At 39.0% G+C, this 25,034-nt stretch overlaps 1 protein-coding gene across 7 annotated transcripts in view; it reads left to right on the top strand.

The window, feature by feature from the left end:
- PHACTR4 (phosphatase and actin regulator 4) overlaps nt 1–25,034 on the top strand; it is a 107,708-nt gene that overhangs the window by 12,033 nt on the left and 70,641 nt on the right. For 3 of the 7 annotated variants that reach the window (XM_014784054.2, XM_087446444.1, XM_087446445.1), the window contains one exon: nt 23,578–23,631. The exons of 1 other annotated variant lie outside the window; for it this stretch is intronic. In XM_014784054.2, coding sequence (XP_014639540.1) covers nt 23,616–23,631 — 16 coding nt within the window. In that variant the 5' untranslated portion in view covers nt 23,578–23,615. Of the gene's footprint in view, nt 1–20,508; nt 20,609–23,577; nt 23,632–25,034 lie in introns of those variants that run through there. 3 more of the 7 variants (XM_087446448.1, XM_087446447.1, XM_087446443.1) reach the window with 2 other exon arrangements.

The following is a 25,034-nucleotide window of genomic DNA, read 5'->3' as shown; positions in this document are numbered from 1 at the left end:
TGACAACAAATGGGAATTTTGTTTCTTTACATTTTAGTTTTGGGATAGAATTATATTTGGAGATTTTATAGATAATATTCTCGTCATAGCTAATGTTTACTGCCAAAATTATTTTTTAAAAAGATTTGATATATCACTGAATACTGTAGCTTTTAAAAGTATGATTTGTTTGGTGGGATTTTCTCAAAATGTGATGTATATAATGCCAGAAAGAAACAGTACTACGTTTTTCTGGGTTTAGATTTTTTCATGCTCAGTGATGATGTATTGCCCTTGCTGAGGTCAGTATTTTTCCAGAAAGTAATGTCCTTTATAACTCATTAATGGTAAATCCTGAGAGTACTTTTGCTTATCAGTGAGCCGCACCTCTATTTTAAAGAGCTGATTCATACCTCTTAGTGGTAACAGAAGGACCATGTTTAACTAGGAGGAGGAGGTCACAGTTTTTCTTGAAAGGGGAAATTAGTCCCATTTTTATGTCTTTACCCTTAAGTAATATGTTAAATGTTGATTATTTGTGCTTTTTTTTTTTTTTTTTGTGAGGAAGATCAGCCCTGAGCTAACATCCATGCTAATCCTCCTCTTTTTGCTGAGGAAGACCAGCTCTGAGCTAACATCTATTGACAATCCTCCTCCTTTTTTTTTTTTCCCCCAAAGCCCCAGTAGATAGTTGTATGTCATAGTTGCACATCCTTCTAGTTGCTGTATGTGGGATGCGGCCTCAGCATCGCCGGAGAAGTGGTGCATCAGTGCGCGCCTGGGATCCGAACCCCGGGCCGCCAGCAGCGGAGCGTGCGCACTTAACCGCTAAGCCATGGGGCCGGCCCTATTTGTGCTTAAATGTAAACTTTTCTTAAGTGTAACTTTTTTGGAACAGACTTCTTAAAAGACATTTGTAAAATTCCATATTTACTGAGAGCATGATTATAAATCTCTTTATAATGTTTCATTTTCTTTGTGATACAACAAAAACGAAGTTCTTTGTGAACTGATTCTGTTTGTAGCTACCAAATTTCTGTGCAGAGTATTAACAAAAATAGTTCAGAAATAGCAAAGAAAGTAATTTTAGGGAACTGTAGAGGTTTTCTAACGCTTTCCAATTTCTAGTCAAAAGGGTAGATTCTCTGGTGACAGGTAATAAAGATACATGTAGATTGAAGTGTTAACTCCTTATGTTAACGTAGTAGCATCTGTCTGAACAGTTGTATCGTGGGTCACTCTAGAAGAGCAGATGATACACCATTTGTTTCTTAATTTTCTTTATTTCTCTAATGATGTGCTTTTAAGTCAAGTCCAAGGAATAAATGGAAATAATACTTTAATTGTTCCTTCTCTGCCAATGTAGTCGATCTCATTATCTTGATAGCATTTTTAGACAGTATGTATTTTGATCAAGCTTAGAATCATGACAGAGCCAAAATCCACTTGGAGTTTCGTTTTAGAACTAAAATAAAGGAATGGGGTGAGCTTTAGCAATACCTGGAAGTCCAGCCCAACCTCTCATGTGGTTAAAAAAGGAAAGGGGAACTCTTCCTTTGCTACCTGTATTTCCATTATTGCACATATCATATTGTATTAATACCTATTTGTTAACATGACCCTCTCCTCTTCTGCTAATATTGCTTCTTAAGGGTAAAGACCATAAACTTACTCATCTTTGTATGCTCCCTAGCATGGTACTTGACGTGTAATTGGCTCTTAATAGCTACTTACTTAACTGAACAGTTATTAAGTACCTGCTATATGCAGGCACAGCCCATTTTTTACTATTTTATTTTTTAACAAATATTATTTCATGAAATTCTTGCAATTCTTTGAGGGTGGATTTTATTAATCCCATTTGAAGCCACAAGGATAAGGAGATTAAATTATTCTGCAGTATTATCTTTTGTGACCAAAATGAGTAATCAGTTTTGTGTGAGTGATTGATATTTGAAACTAACTTGTGCTGATTTGTCCAATGAAAGATAATCTGAGTTCTCTTAATCATTTACCCAGTAAATTTTTGTTCTTTAGTTTTTGCCTGAGTAAATAAATATCTTCACTTGTTGAGCTTTGTCAGGAGGGAGAAGGTTATTTTGAATAACATGGGTCTAGTGTTATGGAAGTAGCATAGAAGGGAATAGAGGGGCGGGCCTGGTGGCATAGTGGTTAAGTTCGCACACTGCACTTAGGCGGCCTGTGGTTCACTGGATCAGATCCTGGGCACAGACCTACACACCACTCGTCAAGACATGCTGAGGCAGCGTCCCACATAGAAGGATGTACAACTATGACATACAACTATCTACTGGTGCTTTGGGGAGAAAAAGGAAAAGAGGAAGATTGGCAATAGATGTTAGCTCAGGGCCAATCTTCCTCAAAAAAAAAAAAAAAGAAAGGAATAGAAAAGGCAGAAGGATAGTATTTTCATTCTTGATGGTTTACATCTTTTTTCTTTTTTTTTTTTTTTTTTTTTAAAGATTTTATTTATTTTATTTTTCCCCCCAAAGCCCCAGTGGATAGTTGTATGTCGTAGCTGCACATCCTTCTAGTTGCTGTATGCGGGACTCGGCCTCAGGATGAACGGAGAAGTGGTGCCTCGATGCGCACCCGGGATCCGAACCCGGGCCACCAGCATCGCAGCGCACGCACTTAACCACCAAGCCACAGGGCCGGCCCATTGATGGTTTACATCTTGGTAGATTCATTTATATCTGTGTTTACAACTTGAGGCTATCTTGGATATTCAAAGTGAAACAAAGAACAAAGGCTATTTATTTACTAGGATGATTGAGACAAAAGAATCATTTTTGCTTTTCATATCAGAAGTTACTAGCCCATAGTGCACACTTCTGCATTTCTTTCACTGGCTTGATCTAACCACAGTTATTAAAGTTGAGGAACTGATACATATGAAAGGTTTTGCTAAAGCTGGGAAGGGGATAGATATATTTCACAATTATCATACACTGATATTAATAACACCAGGACATATGGCTACCATTAGCAAGAGCAGCATTAAATATGTGTCAGGTAAACTGTAGACCAAGGCTTTTAGTATTGCAGATATAAAATAAAACTGAAATGATTTTTCTTATTATTTGCCCTAGATTTTATGGACATTGTCACAGCTACCAGTTAAATGTGAACCAGACTGGTAAATGTCTCATATGCCTCTAAAATTTTATTTTTAAATCTACTTGATATTAAAAAAGAAAAACCCAGATGCTTTTGGTTAGGAAGTATAAACATTATAGTCAGTTGTCCTTTGTAAATCCACTTTTATTTATGTTTTGTGGCCCAGCACATCCTTGCATTGATGAATGTCTGATGTTTAGTTAAAAGCAATGTTTATGCAAAACAAGATTTTTAGCATTCAATTAAGTAACTTAGCTGATTTGTTGTTTGGCTGGTTTCATTTGTAATTAGTGCTTCCATGGAATAAGAAAATCACCAATATATTGCCTTTCCATTTTCTGAATTTGCAGAGCCAGAAGGGAATTTTGGAGGGATTTGTTAGAAGAATTTAGAAGTGGTGGTGGTGGGGTGTGGAACAGTATTGGGAATAGGATGAAGAGCATACAAGGCTTAGCGAAAAGAGAAGTGGTGTCTTGACAGCCTTTTCTCCCTTCTTGTCCTACCATTTTTTATGGTAGCAGCAACTTTCTAGTTTTTGCAAACTGACATGTACCCATTCACCTATCAAGGGTTTGCCGCTTTTTCTAAAAATGCCCTGGTGTCAGCATCCATTTGTTTGTAATTTGCTAATTGAATTACATGGTCTTAAAAACCACTTGGCAGTTTAGCTAGTGAAGAATCTTCTAAGAACATATTAGACTAGTGGCTGTACCTTTTTTGTTGCTTTAAATAATTCTAATCATCTTAGAATTTTAGGTAGAGGGAACCTATATTAATCAGGGCTTGTAACATATGAATCTCTTGAACAAGGGAATTCCTTAGCTCTTTGGTTTAACAGAAGGGTAAACCTCTTACAGATCTTAGATCAGTTAAAATCCCTTGATTTATTATCAGGCAACATAGTATTGTGGTTTAAATGCAAACTCAGAAGTCAGGCTGCCTGGATTAAAAAATCCTGGCTCCACTATTTATTAGGCGATTGACCTTGAATAGGCCACTTAACCTCTCACATACCCTAAATTCATCTTAAGATGGGGCTAATAATACCTACTTTATGGTTGTTTTGAGGATTAAAGATCAGGCAAGTCGCTTATTCAAGGTCTGAGAGCCACTTCAGTTTGACTTTAAAATGCCTTTTCCTGGTTGTTAGACTATGTTACTTCTCTTTATTTCCTTTTTCTTTTTTGAAGAGCACAGATTATCAAGAATAAAGTCTTGTAATGGATACCAGGAATACATAATTTCTTCTAGCAAGATATGTACTTTTTGAGAGAGTGTTTGGTATTTCAGTTAAGCCAGTACTGGAAGCAAGAAGACAGTGGAACAATATTTTCAAAATGCTAAGAGAAAACACCTGTCAACCTAGAACTGTATACCCAGTAAAACTACATTTCAAAAATAAGTCTAAAAGAAAGAAAATTTCAAAGAAACAGAATATATTCCCACAGAACCTCACCAAAGGAACTTCTAAAGGATGTACTTCAGGAAGAAGGAAAATGCGTCTTGGAAACAAGAAAATCTCAAGAAGGATTGACTTAATAAAACAATGTCTTATTTGTGGATGTAAAAATGGAAAGTACTCAAATAAGTATAAATAGGGAAGGAGATTGAAGTAAAAGCATTCCAAGAGTTCTTGTATAATTAAGGACAGTAAAGATATTGATTAACTTTAGACTTCAGGTAAAATATTCATGTTAGCCTTTCAAGGGTAAAAATAAAAGAATATAAATAGAATAGAAAGAATAAAAATAAGATAAATAGAAATTAGTAGAAAAAGGAATGAGAAAAAAATCAATCTAACAAGGCAAAAAAACCCTGAAAAGTGGAAGAAATCAAAAATGGAAAATAAGATAGTAGAAATGAATACCAATATCTCTTAATGACAATAAAAATAAATTAGATTAGGTTTTCCCCAAAAACTCTATTTGAAAGACAAAGATGATCCAAGTAGAGAAGTAATAAAGAAGACCTAAGTAAATGGAGAGACACATAGTCTTCATGGATTGGAAGACTCAGTATTATAAAGATGACAGTTTTCTGAAGTTTTGAGTTTTAGATTGAATGTAATTCTTTTTTTTTTTTAAAGATTTTATTTATTTTATTTTTTCCCCCCAAAGCCCCAGTGGATAGTTATATGTCGTAGCTGCACATCCTTCTAGTTGCTGTATGCGGGACTCGGCCTCAGGATGAACGGAGAAGTGGTGCCTCCATGCGCACCCGGGATCCGAACCCGGGCCACCAGCATCGCAGTGCGCGCACTTAACCACCAAGCCACAGGGCCGGCCCAGAATGTAATTCTAATCAAAATTCGAACAAGTTTTTTTCATGGAACTTGACAGGTTGATTCTAAAAGGTATATGGAGTGGCCGACCCAGTGGCATAGTGGTTAAGTTCACGTGCTCCACTTTGGCAGCCTAGGGTTCATGGATTCAGATCCCAGGTGTGGACCTACATCAAGCCATGCTGTGGTGGTGTCCCACATACAAAAATAGAGGAAGATTTGCACAGCTGTTAGCTCAGGGACAATCTCCCTCAAGCAAAAAGAGGAAGATTGGCAACAGGTGTTAGCTCAGGGCCAGTCTTCCTCACACACACAAAAAAAAGTATATGGAGCGGCCAAGACACTTTTGAAGACAAGATGGGGAAACTTGCCCTACCTGATTAGAAGACTTATTGTAAAATTGTAATTATTAGACAGTGTGGTTTTGGCCCTGGGATCAAGAAATAGACCTGTAGAATAGAATAGAGCGCTGAGGGGCCAGCCCCGTGGCTTAGCGGTTAAGTGTGTGCGCTCCGCTACTGGCGGCCCGGGTTTGGATCCCGGGCGCGCACTGACGGACCGCTTGTCCGGCCATGCTGAGGCGGTGTCCCACATACAGCAACTAGAGGGATGTGCAGCTATGACGTACAACTATCTATTGGGGCTTTGGGGAGAAAAGGGAAAAAATAAAAGGAGGAGGATTGGCAATAGATGTTAGCTCAGGGCCAGTCTTCTTCAGCAAAAACAGGAGGATTGGCATGGATGTTAGCTCAGGGCTGATCTTCCTCAAAAAAATAAATAAATAAATAAAAATTAAAAAAAAAGAATAGAGACTGAGAAAGAGACCTATGAATATAGGGAAACTTGGATATGTGGCAAAGGTGGCATTACAGATCAGTGGAGAAGGGATAAATTATTCAGTAATGGACTGAGATCATTTGTTAGCCATAAGAAGAAAACGGATCACTATCTAATACCATACACAAAAATCAATTCCAGTTGCATTAATGACCTAAATGTGAAAGGTAAAACTTTAAAATGCTTAGAAGAAAATATCTGTCTTATCTCAGGTTTTGTAAAGAGTTTTTAAAACAGAAAAAGCCTAGACTATAAAGAAAAAGTTTGGAAATTTTGACTAAGTTAAACAACTTCTATTTACTAAATTTTGATTTAATTTTTTAAACTGTACACATACATTTTATATATACTGTTTTATTAAATTTCTAAAATCTAAATAAAAAAATAGTAAAACAAGTAACTGGTATACTAAGCACTCAGATTAAGACTCAAAACACCACCAGTAGAGTTGAGCCCCATGTTCCCCTTGATGACTGCATTTCCTTTCTCCTACTTAGATTAAATCACACTCTAAAATCGATGTTTATCGTTCAAGTGTATGTCTTTATACTTTTTTTACATATGTATGTATCCGTAAACACCATATATTGTCTTGCATGTTTTAAACTTTATATAAATGATCTCGTGCTGCATGAATTCTTCTACTTAATTTACTCGACATTATGTTGGTGTGTTCATCCGTGTTAATATGTGTGTCTGTAGTTCATTTTTACTGTTATATAGTATTTAGCCATTATTCATATCAGGAGTTTTAAATGCAAAGTATTTCCGAAGTGATAAATAAGGGCTCCTCTTCAGCTTGATAAAGAGTATCTGTGGCTTCAGACAGAAGAAACATCTGGAGAGAACACCATCAGTAAGAGCAGAAGAGTAGGTGAGACTGATATTGGGCTCAGAAGTTAAAAAAGTCAGGAATTACTGAAACAGATATCTTGTCTGGCTCAGACAGATGTGATTATATAACTTCTCTTTGCCTTAGATGATCCCCAAAGGCCCTAGCTTTTATGTCAAGTTTCGTTTATGTTAAAAATAATAGAATCTGCCCTATTCTCTCAGGATACTTTGTGGTCTTTTTGTCTGCACAAAATGTGACACTTGTGTTTTAAGTTTTTAAAAAGATGTCTTTATCATGTCTTGGAAGTAATAACACAAATGAAACAATGAATGTGAAGGTATTTCTTTAGTTCAGTTCTTGCTCTCAAGGGGGAAAGAAGTAAGTGTATATCTGTTGAACATTCATTCGTTGGTTCAGTAAACATATTATCAGGTACCCAGTAAGTCAAGCACAACATTAAATACTTGATCTACATCATTGTGTTGTATAATCCTAGCCCCTGTGAGGCAGATTGTGGTGTCTCAGAATAGAGATAATGTGAGTGTAGTGGTCAAATTGTTTAATATCTCTGTGCTTCAGGTTCCTTGTCTATGAAATGAGGATAAGAATAGTACCTGCTTCATGACATTACTTTTTAAAAGATCGAATGAGTTACTATACTAAAAACAGTACCTGTCGTGTAGTAAGCACTAAATAAAGGTTAGCTATTATATTAGTAGCAAGGACACCAAATTGTGAGATGCGGTAAGGGTCTGGATAAAGGCAGAGTGGCTGTGGGGCTGGATAGGAGAGGATGGATTTGAGAAGCATTTCCAACTTTATAGTGTTTGACTTTACTGGACGTGCAAGGCGTGTAAGAGTTAGAAAAGTTGCCATTCTTTTCTAATTATAAACATAGAATTTATTTTTGCATTTGCTGGAATGATAAAACTTTTGCTTCAAAAGAGCTTTTTCTGTATTTTAGCTCATGCTTTATAGATCTTTGGTGTAGCTTCAAGCTCGCCCTGTTGGTTTAGTGGTTAAGATTCTGCACTCTCACTGCCACAGCCCAGGTTCGTTTCCCTGTCAGGGAACCACGCCACCCATCTTTCAGTTGTCATACTGTGGTGGCTACGTGTTGCTGAGATGCCGAAAGCTATGCCACCAGTACTTCAAATACCAGCAGGGGACAGGTTTCAGTGGAGCTTCCAGGCTAAGACAGACTAGGAAGAAGGACCTGGCCACCCACTTCTGAAAAGATTTCATTCATATGAAAACCCTATGAATAGCAGCGGAGCATTGTCTGATACAGCGCCAAAAGTTGAGAGGATGGCACAAAAGACTGCGCCAGGTTCGGCTCTGCTGTACTCAGGGTGTCTAGGAGTAGGAATCGACTCCACGGCACTAACAACAAATTATAGATCTTTGGTGCAGCTCCAAAGGATCTGCAGGGTGGTTGCATTTATTTGTACAGTAAAGGTATGATGGTTAGTTTTATGTGTCAACTTGGCTAGGCTATACTACCCAGTTATTCTATCAAATACTAATCTAAGTGTTGCTGTGAAGGTATTTTGTTGATGTGGTTAACATCTGCAGTCAGTTGACTTTTAAGTAAAGGAGATTATCCTTAATGATCTGGGTCTGCCTCATCGTATGAGTTTAAAGGCTTTAAAAGCAAAACAGAGGTTTCTCTGAGGTAGAAAAGTCTTCCTTGCCTCAAGACTGAAATATTAGCTCCTGCCAGAGAGTTTCTGGCCTGGTGGCTTGCCCTACAGATTTCTGATTTGCCTGTCCCCACAATCACATAAGCCAATTTCTGGAAGTAAATCTTTTTATATACATATGTACATGTATGTATATATACATCTGTCCTACTGGTTCTTTTTCTCTGAAGAACTCGGACTAATACAGAAGGTATCCTGGAGGATGTATTTGCTAAACTTGAGACCTGAAGGGTGTATTGAAATTAGCTTTATAAAGAGGTGAGAGAAAGAGCTTTTAAGGGAAAGGGAACAGCATGTGCAGAGGTTCAGGTGAGAAGGAATATGATTCATTCAGGAAATGGAACATAGTTTGATTTGGGTAAAATATACTAGGCAAAGGAAAGGAACTGAGGAGGATGAGATCAGGAAAGTAAATAGGCTAGGTCACACAGTATCATGTCTATCAAGTTAGGGAGTTTGGACTTTATCTTAGCAATGAAAGGTTATAAAGCAGGGCAATGTTGTGATAGGATTTTTGTTCTAGAACAGAGTTTCTTAAACTCAGATAATGCTTGTATTGTTAATCCCTAGTATTGGCTTTAAAATTTTTCATTATCTTGTTAAATTAATATTACAAACATAAAAGTAGGTATAAACTTACAGCTCTTGACTATAAAACTAAGAAAGTTTCTAATTTACAACAATTAAAAACTATTAAAGGGGGCCGGCCCCGTGGCGTAGTGGTTAAGTGCGCGCGCTCCGCTGCTGGTGGCCCGGGTTCGGATCCCCGGCGCGCACTGACGCACTGCTTGTCAGGCCATCCTGTGGCGGCATCCCATATAAAGTGGAGGACGATAGGCACAGATGTTAGCCCAGGGCCAGTCTTCCTCAGCAAAAAGAGAAGGATTGACATGGATGTTAGCTCAGGGCTGATGTTCCTCAAAAAAAAAAAAAAAAAAACTGTTAAAATTTTTATCATTAACTTAATAGGATGGATAATTCTGTGTTGAAATGAAATTTCTGCTGTGTGTAATTCCTTTTGAGGTTAGCATTTCTCTGCTATTAAGTGATATGAGATGATTTCTTTCTTCCACTATTTTGCAATATTCACATTGCCAGAGAATTTTTGTTCCTTTGGTTTTCTCTTGGCTCAGATGCATCATGGGTGCTTACCTAAGTCCATTCTATTCATTTCTTGTTGATCCTGGCAAAGTCATACAGTTTAGTGCTGGTGTTCATTTATTCATTCAGTAAGTATTTTTTGAACACAGGGATACAGTGGTGAACAAAACAGGTAAAGTCACTGCTCTAATGATACTTTTGGCATTGGGAGAGGCACGCAATATGAAATTAGATAAATATATCTATATATATTTTAGACAATATACCGTCAGGTGGTGATACGTTAAAAATAAAAATAGAACAGGGTAAAGGGATAGAATGTGATAGAAAGAGGTGTGCTATTTTAGACAGGGTAGTCAGGGAAAGGCTCCTCTGAGGGAATCACATTTGAGTTGTCACCTGAAATGAAGGAGCAGATCATGCGATTTCTGGGAAAAGAGCATTCCAGGCTGGCTGAATAGCAACTGCAAAGCCCTGGGATAAAAATGTGCTTGTTGAGTTACAGAAACAGCAGTAGTGTCAGTGTGGCAGGCACAGAGTGAGCAAGAGCAAGAGTGGTAGGAAATGAAATCAGTAAGTAGACAGAGCCAGGTCATATAGGCCATGGTAGGATATTTGGAGTTAATTTCACACGTAATAGGGAGACATGATCTGCATTACTTTTTAAAAGGATCACCCAGGCTACTCTGAGGATAACACAATATAGGAGCCAGAGTGGAAGAAGGAAGGCTGGTTAGGGGGTAGATTGCACGAATTGAGGCAAGATGTAGTGGTAGAGTGGTGAGAAGTGGTTAGATTATGGATCTAGGGCCGGCCCCGTGGCTTAGCGGTTAAGCGCGCGCACTTCGCTGCTGGCGCCCGGGTTCGGATCCCGGGCGCGCACCAACGCACTGCTTCTCCGGCCGTGTCCCACATACAGCAGCTGGAAGGATGTGCAGCTATGACATACACCTATCTACTGGGGCTTTGGGAGGAAAAATAAATAAATAAATAAAATTTAAAAAAAAAAGATTATGGATTTATGTGGGAGGCAGAGTCAATAAAATTTTTTGTTTGTTTTGTTTTTTGTGAGGAAGATCGGCCCTGAGCCAACATCTACCATTCCTCCTCTTTTTGCTGAGGAAGACTGGCCCTGAGCTAACATCCGTGCCCATCTTCCTCCACTTTGTATGGGACACCACCACAACATGGCTTGACAAGTGGTGCGTTGGTGCGCACCGGGATCCGAACCAACGAACCCCGGGCCGCTGCAGTGGAGTGCGCGCACTTAACCTCTTGCGCAACCGGGCTGGCCCCAGAGGCAATAAAATTTGATAATAATTTAGATGTGGGTGTGAGAGAAAGAGAAAAGTCAAGGATGACACCAAGATTTATGTCCTAAGCAACTGGAAAACTTAGGATGCCATTTTACTGAAATGATGGTGATACAAAATAGCAACTAACACACTTTAGCTCTTTTTGTAAGTGTTCTATGTCTATTGCCCTAGTTATTGAATAGAGGAGGCTGAGGGAGGAACAGGTTGGAGGAGGGAATCAAGAGTTTGTTTTTTAAAAGATAATATGTTTGAGAAACTTATTACATTTCCAAATAAAGATATTGTGTAGGCTGTGGATATACCATTCTGAAGTTCAGGGGAGAGATTCAGTCTGGAAATATAAATTTGAGAGTCATCAGTGTATTACAGTATTTATAGCTATTGAACTGTATGAGATGACTAGTCAGGGTTCATATTTGGGGTGTTGCTACTTCTCTAGGAGGATTTATAAATTTAGGGGACTGATTTGGGATGTCATAATAACTAGGGAGGCTGTGGGCATTTAATGGACTGCAGTGAGGGATACTAAGTGAGGGTTGCTAAATGTCCTGCAGTGTACGGGACTCAGTAAAGAATACTCAATAAAGAATTGTCCCAGCCAAGATGCCAGTGGTGTTACAGGGAGGGAGGGAGTGAAAAGAGTGAAGAGATGAGATTCAAGGGCCAAATCCTGAGGCCTTGCAACATTTAGAGGTGAAGAAGAAGAGGGGATTCCTGCAAGAGACTACTTCAGTTGAACTAGGAGGAAAACAAAGACTTTTAAGAGTTCCATAGACCCCAGTTTTGGGAACACTTAACAGTTACTAGGTCTCTGGTACATAGATTAGAGGGAAAAAAGTCCAGAGGCAGTAGAATATTTTGGATTTTGTCTTCAGGCAATGAAGATAAGGGACGGATGTGAGATATGTTTTGGAAATAACTCATGATGTGGAGGATGAAATTTCCGGTTTGGTAACTAGGTAGATGGTGGTGAGCTAGGAAACTGCAGGAAGAGGAAGGAGTAAGGATGAATGGGAGGTAGATAATGAATTGTTTTGTGCATGTTGAATGGAGGTTTGTGGATATCGAAGTGGAGATGTTTAGTGAGTTGGACATGTGAATTTGGAGCTCATTTATTCAAAAAATGTCTGTTGCTGAGCATTTGCTATTTTCCAGGTACTAGTCTAGATATTGGAGATATAGCAGTGAACAAAGTTAGGCAAAATACTTGTCCTGAAAGAGCTTAGTGTTAGTAAGAGGAGATGATAAACCCAATTTAAAAAGTAAATTTATATAGTATGGTAGAGAATATGTGCTCTTTGAATATAAAGCTGGGAAAAACGATAAAGCAGGAGTGGGATGGGGTGATGCTGATGATTGCAATTTAAAGTAGGATGATGAAGGAAGGCTTCACTGAGAAGGCAGCATTTGAGCGAAGACCTAAAGTAATTGAGGAATGAGTATCTGGGAGATGAGCATTCTGGGCAGGGTGAACAGCAAAGGCCCTGAGCATGCCTAGCAGGTTCAAGGAACAGCAGGAGATGCACCTGCCTGAAACTTAGTGAGGGAGGGGGAGAGTAGTTGAACATGATGGGGGTATGTGAGCATGGTCATAGGGCCTTGTAAGCTCTTAAAAGTACTTTGGCTTTTTTTAATTTAATTATTTTATTGAGATCATATTGGCTTATAACATTGTGTAATTTCAGGTGTACGTTATTATATATTAGTTTCTGTATAGACTGCATTGTGTTCACCACCAATAGTCTAGTTTTTATCCGTCACCATTTCCATGTGCCCCTTTACCACTTTCGCCCTCCCCCCGACCCCATTCCCTTCTGGTAACCACTAATCTGTTCTCCTTATCCATGTGTTTGTTTATCTTCCACATATGAGTGAAATCATATGGTTTTTGTCTTTCTCTGTCTAACTTACTTCGCTTAGCATAATACCCTCAGGTCCATCCATGTTGTTGCAAATGGCACAATTTTGTGAAAGTACTTTGGCTTTTACCCTGAGCTTCTGAGAGAGATCTGGACTGAACATATGTATAGGTTTGGATATCTTCTGCACATAGGTGGTTATAGAAGCCATGGGAATAGTTCTGTCTTCTATAGGCATTCATTTAGGTAGAGACACGAAGTAGTCTCCTATTCCGCAAAGACTAACTACTCAGGATTCTTTCAGCAAGATACCCTTCTGTTTGTGATTCTCTAAGGACAGAGGTGTTTTAATTGAAACTTTCCATCAGCTAACCAGGATCATCACCCTTGATTATCTAGTGATGTGATTAACATTTGAGGTACTATTGATTCTGCCTCAATCTGCCAGTCAATTCTTTTATTTTTATTAACCATTTTCAGATTTTCAATTCTTCATTAATGATTATTGCCATTTCACTTATTTATCAGACGTTTATTCAATGCCATGTATGTATGTATGAAACAAAGTGCTAACCTCAGATCTGTTAGCATGGGAGGTTGAATGGAGCTTTGTTTACACATACAAACACATTGTGTTTAGGCTTCTAATGACCATAGCTCACATTAATCCTTTATACTTGTTCTTGGAAGGTTAACACTTGACTAATTTGACTTCCTAGCTAGTCTGTTTTCCTAGTGGTTGCTCTGGGGATTACAATTCACATTTTACCTTAAAACAATCTAGTTCAGATTAATACCAACTTAATTTCAGGCTTACATAAACAAAATCTTTTCTTCAGTATAGCCCTGTTCCTTCTCCCTTTCTTGGTGCTATTATTCTCATATAAACTGTATATGTATATATTATAAGCCCATTAACATGGTTTTATAATTATTGCTTTATGCATTGTTGTTTAAATTAGATAGAAGAAATAAAAAATACATTTATACTGTCTTTTGTATTTTTATATTTACCTCTGTAGTTACCTTTACTTTGCTCTTTATTTCTTTGTGTGGATTCTAGTTACCATCTAATTTCCTTTCATGTCAGCATAAAAGTCTCCCTTTAGTATTTCTTATAGGACAGGTCTGCTATTGATGAATGCTCTCAGTTTTTGTTTATTTGGGAATGTCTTAATTTCTCTTTTGTCTTAGAAGGATAGTCTTGCTGGATATAGAATTCTTGTTTGACAGTCTTTTTCTTTTAGCGCTTTGAATATTAAGTGTGGATCTCTTTGTGTTTATCCTACTTAGATTTTGTTGAGTTTCTTGGATGTATTTTTCATCATATTTGGGCAATTTTTGTCCATTATTTCATCAATCTCCCATTATGCATATGTTTATACGTTTGAAGGTTTGTTCTCTGAGGCTCTATTCATTTTTCTTCATTCTTTTTTCTTTTTGTTCCTCAGATCAGATAATCTCAATTAACCCATCTTTGAGTTTGCTGATTCTTTCTTCTGTCAGCTCATATCTGCTGTTGAGCCTATCTAGTGAATTTTTCATTTCACTTATTGTACTTTTCAACTCCAGAATATCTATTCCTTTTTTTCTAAAATAATTTCTGTCTCTATTGATAGTCTCTATTTGATGAGGTATTGTTCTCATATTTTACTTTAATTCTTTAGGCATGGTTTCCTTTAGTTCTTTGAAATATTTATAATAGTTTAAAGTCTTTGTCTAGTAAGTCCAACATCTAGGCTTCCTCAGGTATAGGTTTATTGATTGCTTTTTTCCCCTGTATATGCACCATACTTTCCTGTTTATTTGTGTGTCTCGTAACTGTTTTGGAAAACTGAGCATTTAAAATAATGTGACAAGTCTGCAAATCAGATTCACCTCCCTCCTGTGGGTTCCTTATTGCTCTTTGTTTAGAGACTTTCCTGGACTAAAGCTGTAGAGCCTGTATTCTTTGTGTGTACAGCCATTGAAGTCTCTGCTTGATTGACTTAGTGGTTAGCTAATGATTAGACAGAGATTTCTTTAAAAGCCTTGAACCAGTAAGTTTTTCAGCCTTTGCTGAGGGTGCTCTGTATGTATGTTGGAGTATACCTTCAGCGTTGCTGCAGGCAGTTTACAACTTTGCCTTAGCCGTCACTTCCTGCTTACACAAAACCTCAAGGTCAGCCTTTTCAGGCCTTTCCCTAAGCCAGTAAATGCATATTTCCACAGCCTGCAAATGCATATGTCCCTCTAGATATCCAGGAATATGTCAGAGCTTTCCAGGTCTCCTTATAGACATCTCATTCCTGAACATTTAAGTTTTTTGGTCAGTGTCCTGTTAGCCCCTAACTGGTATCACTGCCTTAGGCAAGTAGGATGTTAAACAATTGCCACTGATTGTTTTTGAAAAATAACCTTAGGATAGGGTTGGTCACACATAACAAGCTGAGTCAGGTCAAATAAAGATAAATGAGAATGGAACTTCTTGGTGCTGTCAGATCCAGTAGTAATAGTTCTCTGGGGATGAGGCTTTTAGGGAGCTCCACATTTGTTCTGCTCCCTCCAGTGGCTGCTAGGCTGCTGGTTTTCATAGCTACTGTAGATGTGAGGCTCTTGGTTTTCAAGGCTACTCCAAAGCTGGGAAGAGGGAAATGGGAATCAGGCAAGTTAAAATGCCATAAAACTCACTGTTCTTACCAAGATTCAGCCGTTTTTCTTTTTCTAATTATAGTAATATATACATAATATAAAGTTTACGATTTTAACATTTTTTAAGGGTACAATTCAGTAGCATTAAGTACATTCACATTGTTGTGCAGCAGTTACCACCATCCATCTCCAAAATTTTTTTGTCTTCCCAAACTGAAACTCTACCTATTAAACAGTAACTCTCCATTCCCTGCTACCCCCAGCCTCTGGCAACCACCGTTCTACTTTCTGCCTCCATGAATTTGACTACTCTAGGTACTTCATGTAAGTGGAATCATATAATATTTTTCCTTTTGTGTCTGGCTTATTTCATTTAGCATAATGTCACAAGATTCATCTATGTTGTAGCATATGTTAGAATTTTATTCCTTATTAAGGCTGAATAATATATACCACATTTTGTTTATCCATTCATCCATTGGTGGATATTTGGGTTGTTTCCACTTTTGGGCTGTGGTCAGTAATGCTGCTGTGAACATGAGTGTACGAATATCTGTTTGAGTTCCTGCTTTCAATTCTTTTGGGTATATATACCCAGAAGTAGAATTGCTGGATCATGGGGTAATTATGTTTTTAATTTTTAAATTTTTTTGAGGAAGTGCCATACTGTTTTCGCAGTGGCTGCACCGTTTTATATTCCCACCAGCAGTGCACAGGGGTTCCAATTTATCCACATCCTCCCAACACTTGTTATTTTCTGGTTTTAATTTTGATAAGTTCATCTGTTTTTTATTTTGTTGCTTATGCTTTTGGTGTTATGTCTAAGAAACTGTTGCCTAATCCAAGGTCATAAATTTACACCTATGTTTTCCTCTAAGAATTCTATAGTTTTAGCTCTTACACTTAGGTCTTTTATCTATTTTGAGTTAATTTTTGCATTTTCCATTTCATTAATTTCCACTCTAATCCTTATTATCTCCCTCCTTTTGGTTTACTTTTTTTTTCTCCAGTGTCTTATGGTAAAAGTTAGGTTGTTCATTTGAGATCTTTCTTCTTTTTTAATGTAGGTATTTACAGCTATAAATTTCCCTCTAAGCAGTGCTTTAGCTGCATCCCATAAGTTTTGGTGTTTTGTGTCTTCATTTTCATTCATCTCATCTACTTCTTTTGTGAGGAAGATCAGCCCTCAGCTAACATCCGATGCCATTTCTCCTTTTTTTTTTTTTTTAATGAGGAAGATTGGCCCTGGGCTAACATCCATGCCCATCTTCCTCTACTTTATATGGGATGCCGCCACAGCATGGCTTGACAAGTGGTGTGTCAGTGCACGCCTGGGATCTTTTTTTTTTTTTTTTTTTTTTTTTTAATTTTTTGTTTATTGCAGTAACATTGGTTTATAACATTGTAAAAATTTCAGGTGTACATCATTGTACCTCTATTTCTGCATAGATTACATCATGTTCACCACCAAAATACTAATTACAACCCATCACCACACACATGTACCCAATTATCCCTTTCACCCTCCTCCCTCCCCCCTTCCCCTCTGGTAACCACCAATCCAATCTCTGTCCCTATGTGTTTGTTTATTGTTGTTATTATCTACTACTTACTGAAGGAAATCATACGGTATTTGACCTTCTCCCTCTGACTTATTTCACTTTGCATCATGCCCTCAATGTCCATCCATGTTGTCACAAATGGCTGGATGCACGCCTGGGATCTGAACCTGCAAAACCCCGGGCTGCCAGAGCGGAGCGCACACACTTAACCCGCTGCACCACCAGGCTGGCCTCCTCATCTACTTCTTTATATATATCTTGAGAGAGCAGCTCCTCCAGGATTCTGGTGGGCATCTCTTCCTGAGGAATACTTATAAGATTAGTGTAGTGAACTTGATGGCCTGCTGCTGCAACTGGTCTCAGGGTTACAACTGATAATTATTACCTCCCTTACTCTCCATTTCAGATTCCTCTTGCCCTCAGCTACTGTCTCTGCCAGTCTTGATGGCTTACTTGGTGGTGTGACCCAAACCTTCATTTCTGAGAGATCTGAACCACTGGTTACCATGCTTTTCCCAGGCCAGAGTGTCCAAATTGTCTGTTTACTGTACTGTCAGAATGGAATACCAGTAGGCACCCAAGTGGATCATCTGGATTCTAAATACATTGTCACTGTCCTCATTGTGGAACAGCAACCCTACTTCTTTCTGATAATGAGGATCAGTTACCCCTGCCAAGTTGGTAATTCCTCTTCTTGCCTGCTGATCCCTGGATACAAGGACTCCAAAATGCCCAGGTGATAGCCATAGCTTATAGTCTGTTGGGGCTCTTTTGTCTCTTGTGGAAGTGTTTCTCTTTTGGTGACCAAGATCTTTAACTCTCCAGGACCCAGAGTTGCAGGGATAGGAAGCACAAATTCCCCAGGTGAGTCTTTGGGATTGATGATAATCAGAGTATGCTGTTTCTACCCTCCATTTTCCAGATCCATGTATTCTTCCTGTTGAAGACATAGCAGCATATTAAGGTCTTTGATTTGGGATATATATTGCATCCTGGAATGTGGTGCTCTTTTGTCATAAATTATTGCATTGAGTTGGTGCTTCAGTTGTGTATCAGGCCATTCTAGTGCTCTTTTAGGTTAGCAGCTTCTAGATGATGCTGTATATGATACCACCAGTAGATCCCATGGTCCTGGGCCCTCTCCTTCACTTACTTTACCACAGAATGGATCCCCTGTCATGAAATAATGTAATGTGGGTTGATGCTTACTGGTAGATTAAACATTTCCTAAACCTTCATGTAGTATTCACTGCAACCCTGAGGGCAGGAAAGGCAAGCCAACACCCAGAATATGTCCCTATTCCTTTCAGAATAAATTGTTCACCTCTCCAGAGTGAAAGGGGCCAAATACAGTTAACTTGCCATCCAGTGACCCGTTGTTTTCCTTAAAAGATGGTGTCATATTGGGAGCTTAGTGTTTGTCTCTGTTGCTGGCCATTTGGACTTCAGGCAGTATCAGTAGCGATAGCATCCTTGGTAAGTGGGAGTTAATGCTGTTGTCCATGCATAGTGTATATCCCTGTCACCATGACCACCTTCTTTCGTGTGCCCATTTTGTCAGCACTGAGGAGGCCATGACAAAAGATGGCTGACATAAACTGGTTGAGTCATTGTCTAGTTGGTTGTTTAGTGCCTCTTTCATGGTAGATGTTCTCTGGTGACTGTTAACATGTGATACAAAGATCATCAAATGTTGTGTCTACTCCTTTGTCCTCCTATGTGCCTCTACCCTAGGACCTCCTTCCCCCAATTGTCTAATCTTTCTCCATTTATGCCTCCTAACCAGCATGTCAGGACATTTGCCTATGAGTCTGCATATATTCTACCCTCAAACCACTTCTTTGTCCACACAAAGTAGATAATCACATGTCCTACCTAGAGCTCTGGCCATTGGGAGGGTCTTCCTTTACCACTGTCTTTCCTTGTCACCCCGAGTGAGGCTGGAGTGCAGCCACTGTCCATTTTTGACTTGTACCCACATACAGCCATCTGTGAAAAAGGTGAGGGTTTTTTCTTTGTCAGCTGGCTATAAGGACCTCCCATATGGCCAAAGGTGTATGCTGAGGGAGGGGCGCTTGTGCAACAGTAGCGGATGATATGAGGGTTTGGGCTATCTGCTGCTCATGCTTGTGACTTGTGGTCCTACTTGTGCTTGATCCTGGATGTATCACTTTCATCTTACACTGGATTGTTGCTGGAGCCACCCAACCTTACGACTTGGTGTGTCTCACAGAACCCAGGTCATGAGGGGTGATTCTGGATGAATGGTCACTTGGTGTCCCATGGTCAGGTGCTGCATATCTACTAGAACTCCTACTAGTATGTTTAGAGTTTTTTTGCAAAAGGCATACAATTTTCCACTGCAAGTGGCATGGCCTTGCTCCAGAATCCCAGGAGTCTGTGTAGTGATTCTCCCATTGGGATTTGCCACAATACCATAGGATCTGCCAGGTTGTTTGCACCACTGCCTAGACCTGCAGAGTTTTTTCCTGTTCTGGGCTACTCTCAAAACTGGCAACTTTTTGTGTCACCCATTATATAAGTCAGAGCAGTATTCTCAGGTGTTGTGCTTCCTTCTTAATGGTGGGAGATGCAAGATGCAGTTCTTTACTTGGATGCTTTTACTTGAATGGCATGTCTTATCGAGCCCCTGACTACTGGGCCTGTAAAAAATTTTACTGATATAATAGGTACCTGAATCTTTGTAGCATTTATCTCTCACCCTCTGGAGTGCGTGTGTCCTGTCAAGGCCTTCAATGTGCTATCCACCTCTTGATCATTTGACCCAATTAGCATGATGTTATTAATGTAGTGGGTCAGTGTGATGTCCTACAGGAAGTCTAGATGATTTATATCTTTTAGATTACTGTATTAGGCAAGACGGTGGCAGAATTGACATAGTCCTGTAAATGTATGCTGTAATTCCTTCCATGTGAATTGTTTCTGATCCTATTTTCTTATGGCGATTGAAGGAAAAAAAAAAAGCTTATTCCTCCATTCATTGGCTACGTACTGTGGGCTCCTGGGGCTGTGTTAATCTGCTCTAGCAAAGATACCCCATCTGGCATGGCAGCGCCAGTTGCGGCTACTATTAGATTGAGTTTGTGGTGATCTGCTACCTTCCCCCAGGATTTGTCTGGTTTCTTCAGGGACTACACTGGTGAATCCTGCATCCTTTAGGGGTGGAGCACTAATTTCTGCCATCTCCCCTCCTCACCCCTGTGATACAGTATTGTTTTGTTTTGTATTTATTATGTTTGCAGGTGGAGCAGCTTTAGAGGCTTCCTTCCACTTGGTCTTCCTCAGTGTGTCAACTTATCCCATAGGCCATCGACTCAAAATGGAGGTAGCACTAATTTCCGAGTATGTCTGTTTCAATTATACATTCAGGGGGCAGGGAAGTGACCACCAAGAGGGTCCACAGACCCAGTGGGCCCATTTTGTGCTAGATCTTGACCAGGACTCAGTTTATTTCCTGGTCCTTGTAAGTCCATGATGACACTTATGATGACTCCAGGTATCAATGTCAACCTGTCCTCAAAACGTTAGTGTTCCCATTTCCCCAGTTTATGGTTAGCTGAGTGAATGGCCATAAGCAGGGCCAACTACATAATTTGCATTCCCAGTACACCTGGATTGAGAGTGGGTGAGGGGGTTTGCCCAAAAGCACCATGGCACTGCCAGCCCAGGCAGGGAAAGGATGGTCCGATGGGGCCAGAGGGTGTGGCCAACGGGCCACTCCTGGGAAGACAGGAGGAGGTCGACTGTGTGTGTGCTGAAGCTTCAAGTCTCTGGCAGGTGCTTCATTTTCCCCATCAGACTTCACTTACAGAACACAAATTCGTAGATAAAATTATTAAGAGTTTCAAGATAGCAATTACAGGGCATTAAACTTCAAGTGCAGGGACATTCTGAGTGTGGGTCCCTGAGACCTATAGCATATGGGTCTCTTAGAGCCATAGGTTTCTCAGGGAATTGTCATACTTGCTTTGGTGTTGCAGATTCCTTTCTCCTGAGTACCTGGCCTCTTTCAGTCAATGGGTTCAGGAACTGAAACCGGCTCAGGTCCAGAAACTGGGCACATGATTCTGATTTTTTATTGGGATGACCGCCCTCAATGTCCTGATCTTCCATCCTTGATTTCTTTTGATGTTACAGATAGAGAAGTGCTCTTATTGGCTGCTTGTCTGTTTTGCTTCTAGTGACGTCATGTTCCATTAACTATCTCCATAAATCTGTGAGTCAGGTCCCTTTGACTGCCCCTCTGACTTTGCTGGGCTTTATGGTAATTGTGTCCATCTGGCTTCTAACAGTTAATACCATGGCCTGGTCTCCTTTGTTTCAGGGTCTTGTCATCACCATTGCTATCAGTGAGGTTAGTTTTGTAACAGCCTCTTCTATGGAGAACAGCTGTTAAACTTCTTAATGACACTGATGCCCCTCTCACCAGCACATTCCTTACGGCAGCCTCCCGGCCCCCAAAGAACATAACAATTTGATGGGTTTTCTGACTGTTTCAGCAAGCTTACTTCCTTGAGCCTTTTAATCCCTTCCTCCACTCTCTGCCACTGCAGTTTGGCATTGCTACTTTACTTAACATGGGCCATCAGTTTTCAGCTTTTGGGAAGCTTTCTAGTGGTAAGTTCACATCGTATCCTGAGGTTTTTACTAGAGTGTTAAATCTTGTATCTCCGGAGAGTAATCGATAACCTCTCCCTTTTCGGTCTTATGTTCTGGTCCTCACGTTCAAGCATCCTCAGAATTCAGTCCATGTGTACTCCCTTGGCCCCTGCCAGTACATGCTGGCTAAGTCTTGCTGCTCCCTTAAGTGAGAATTCCTTTCTGACCTGTCAGCCACACCTGGGCTGGGTTATGCTGTGACCTACTACAAGTTAAAGGAGGCATGGAGGTGGCAGATCCTAAGGGGGCATTATTCTTTTTCTGAGCAGGGTGTGATGGCCTCTGCAGTTTCTTCAAGGGAAAGGAGAGTGCTAGCTCTTATAGGGAGGGTGGGGCACTTTTGTAGTCTCGAGGGCTCAAGGAGTATTTGGGCATTTGAGATTTTGGAGGACTGTCAACTCACTTGTCTCCATCTCATGTATTAGGGTCTCATTCTTTCCCAGTCAGGGACCTGACGTTGGCATAGCATACCTCCCTTGGCTGTGTTAACCTTCTTTGGAGCTAGCCTACTCTGATGATTAGCTCCTGGGCCTGGTCTTCAGCTTTTTCTGTCCTGCTGCCACCACAGAAAAGAGCCTCTTTGTATGTTACCAAGGAAGCCTGTGGCTTTCATATTTGATGTGCAGTTGACTGTTAATCACTCTTAGCTTTTTGTTATCTTTTTCTAGAGCATCACTTGAGTTTAGCAATAGCCATTCAGTTCCATTGTCATTATAGTTATTGTTTTCCCGTTGCTCTTCAAGTGCCTGATACATCCAGTCAAGTAGATTCCGCAGATCCACCATCACTGTTCACCACTGGTGAAAGTTTAAGAATTGGACCAGCACCTTGTGCCAGGGATTATCTGTGTTACACCTACCACCAGCGATAGGGTCCTTATCACCCTAGGCTGTGAGCGATTCAACTCTGAAACCCTTTCATACTCCCAATTTTCTTAGATCACTCTTGGCACCAACTTTAGTAGATTGTGTTCTCTGAGAAGCAGACTCTGAATTAAGAGTTTCGTATTCAGACTGTTTATTAGGGAATGCCCTTGGGATCAAAACCATGAAATAGATAGGAAGCAAGATTGGGCAGATTTGATCCTTGTCTTGATTAAAGAGTAAGGGGGGTTGGATATCTATACTTACAAAATTTTTTCAAAACCTTTTTTTGTTTTATTTTCATACTTGAGCATTCTAAACTTACAACTTACTGAACCATCCTCCTGTATCTAAAATAACTTCTACTTGCTTTAGGCGAAACCAATTCTAAGATATTCCTCATCTCCTTTCTCAGGTGTTTATATGAGTTTTGTGGAGTTGGTTTTATTTTGTTTTGTTTTTACATAAAAACTTGCCTTTTTCCTTACACTAGTAAATTCAAGATGGAGATTAGAAAGGGAACTTATTTGAGGAAACTGAGAATGATATATTTTAAAATGAAAATTAGCTTTAAGTGTTTTATGATATTTTTATATTATATATCTATATCTCAGCTCCCTTAAAATAAACCCCAGTTGGCAATATACTCACTTAATAAGTTGTACATTTCTATAATGCTCTAGTTTTAAACTATCATCACTGTTACTGAATTGGGTTTATTTTTTAAAAAACATAAAAGGTGATGAATTTTATGTTTTAAGTATATCGTTTACCTTTTTCTCTTTTTAGAAACTATACCCCACCTCCCTAAACTGGTTAATAGTGGCATGGAAGATCCATTTGGTGAGTATCACCTACATTTTTCTTAGTAAATGATAATTTGTGTTTCATCCTCACCTCCGTTAAAGCTTTAAGAGTAAATTAATTTTTTTCGTGTTCAGTATGCTGCTCTTTAGATTAGTGGTTCTCAAACTTTTTAGTCTCAGGATCCCTTTATACTCTTAAATATAATTGAGGGCCCCAGAGAGCTTTGTTTGATGTTTACTATATTAGAAATTAAAACTGAGAAATTTTTAAAATATTAATTCACTTAAAAATAACATTAAACCCATTATGTTATATAAATAATATTTTTAGTGAAAAATAACTCCCAAAATAAACCAAAAAAAATAGCAAGAAGAGTGGCATTAACATTTTTGCAAATCTCTTTAATGTGTGGTTTAATAGAAGCTAGCTGGATTCAAATGTCTGCTTCTGCATTCAGTCTGTTGTGGTATCACATACCCTCTAGACTTTGGAAAATTGACAGTACAGTTGGAAGATAATGAGAATGAAAAGGCAAATAACATCTTCGTATTATTATAAAAAGTAATTCTAACCTTGCTATTTAGGAATCCCCGGTGGTCTCTAGACCATGCTTTGAGTGCTGCTTGCTGCTCTAGAATGTTAGTTACTTCAAATAAAACAAAGAACCACTTGGCAAGTTAAAATAAGAAATTTTAAATTCTCTATCTTGAACACTTAGCAACTTATGTATTTGGTTGAAAATTTATTCTGCTAATATTTCCAAAACAAGTGTGTTTTATAGTGCTTCATTAGTACTTGGCCAGTGAAAGGTACCCTGGAAGTAATCATAATAGCAGGGAGGTACACTGTTTCCAGTAAGTTTGCCTGTATGTCATATTTTACCTAACAACATGGTTAAGGGAATATAAATCTAGATAGACAAAAATTTAGTTTCTGCCTTTTTGACTAAAAAGTCAGTTACTGTGTATTGAACCTTGTTTTCCTATTGACTCGAATTTGAAAGAGAGATACAGTCTAGGATATCCATTAACAACAACAAAAAAACTGTTATAGACTAGAAAGACTGTTAGGAAGTACTTCCCATTTAAAAAATGCATCAGCAAAAAAAAGGAACCAGAGATATTTTCCCTTGTTTAACCTCAGCAGGTTGGAGGAAGATTTCGATTCAGGCATTTTGTGATTCTTCACCAAATGGGAAGAACTCTGAATCTTGTTTCATGCCAGTGTAACTTGAAGAAGTAAAGTAAAAATGTTACTAAGTTTATGTTCTACTCATGCCCAGTTACCATAGATGACTGAGGTTAGGCTCTTTGGGCTACTGGTACAAATAATCAGATAGCTCAGATTAATAGCTATTGTCTTGCTTTGAGAAAACTGCTGTTGAAAACCTTGCAAGATCCAAATTTCTCCTCTGATTTTAACAACTCTTAATGGCTTCT

Source organism: Ceratotherium simum, chromosome 22 (assembly GCF_057802395.1).
Source record: "Ceratotherium simum simum isolate JZ-2026a chromosome 22, ASM5780239v1, whole genome shotgun sequence".
Classification (NCBI taxonomy): domain Eukaryota; kingdom Metazoa; phylum Chordata; class Mammalia; order Perissodactyla; family Rhinocerotidae; genus Ceratotherium; species Ceratotherium simum.
Note: the sequence above shows the minus strand (reverse complement) of the source record. Positions and strands in the feature narration are given on the sequence as shown.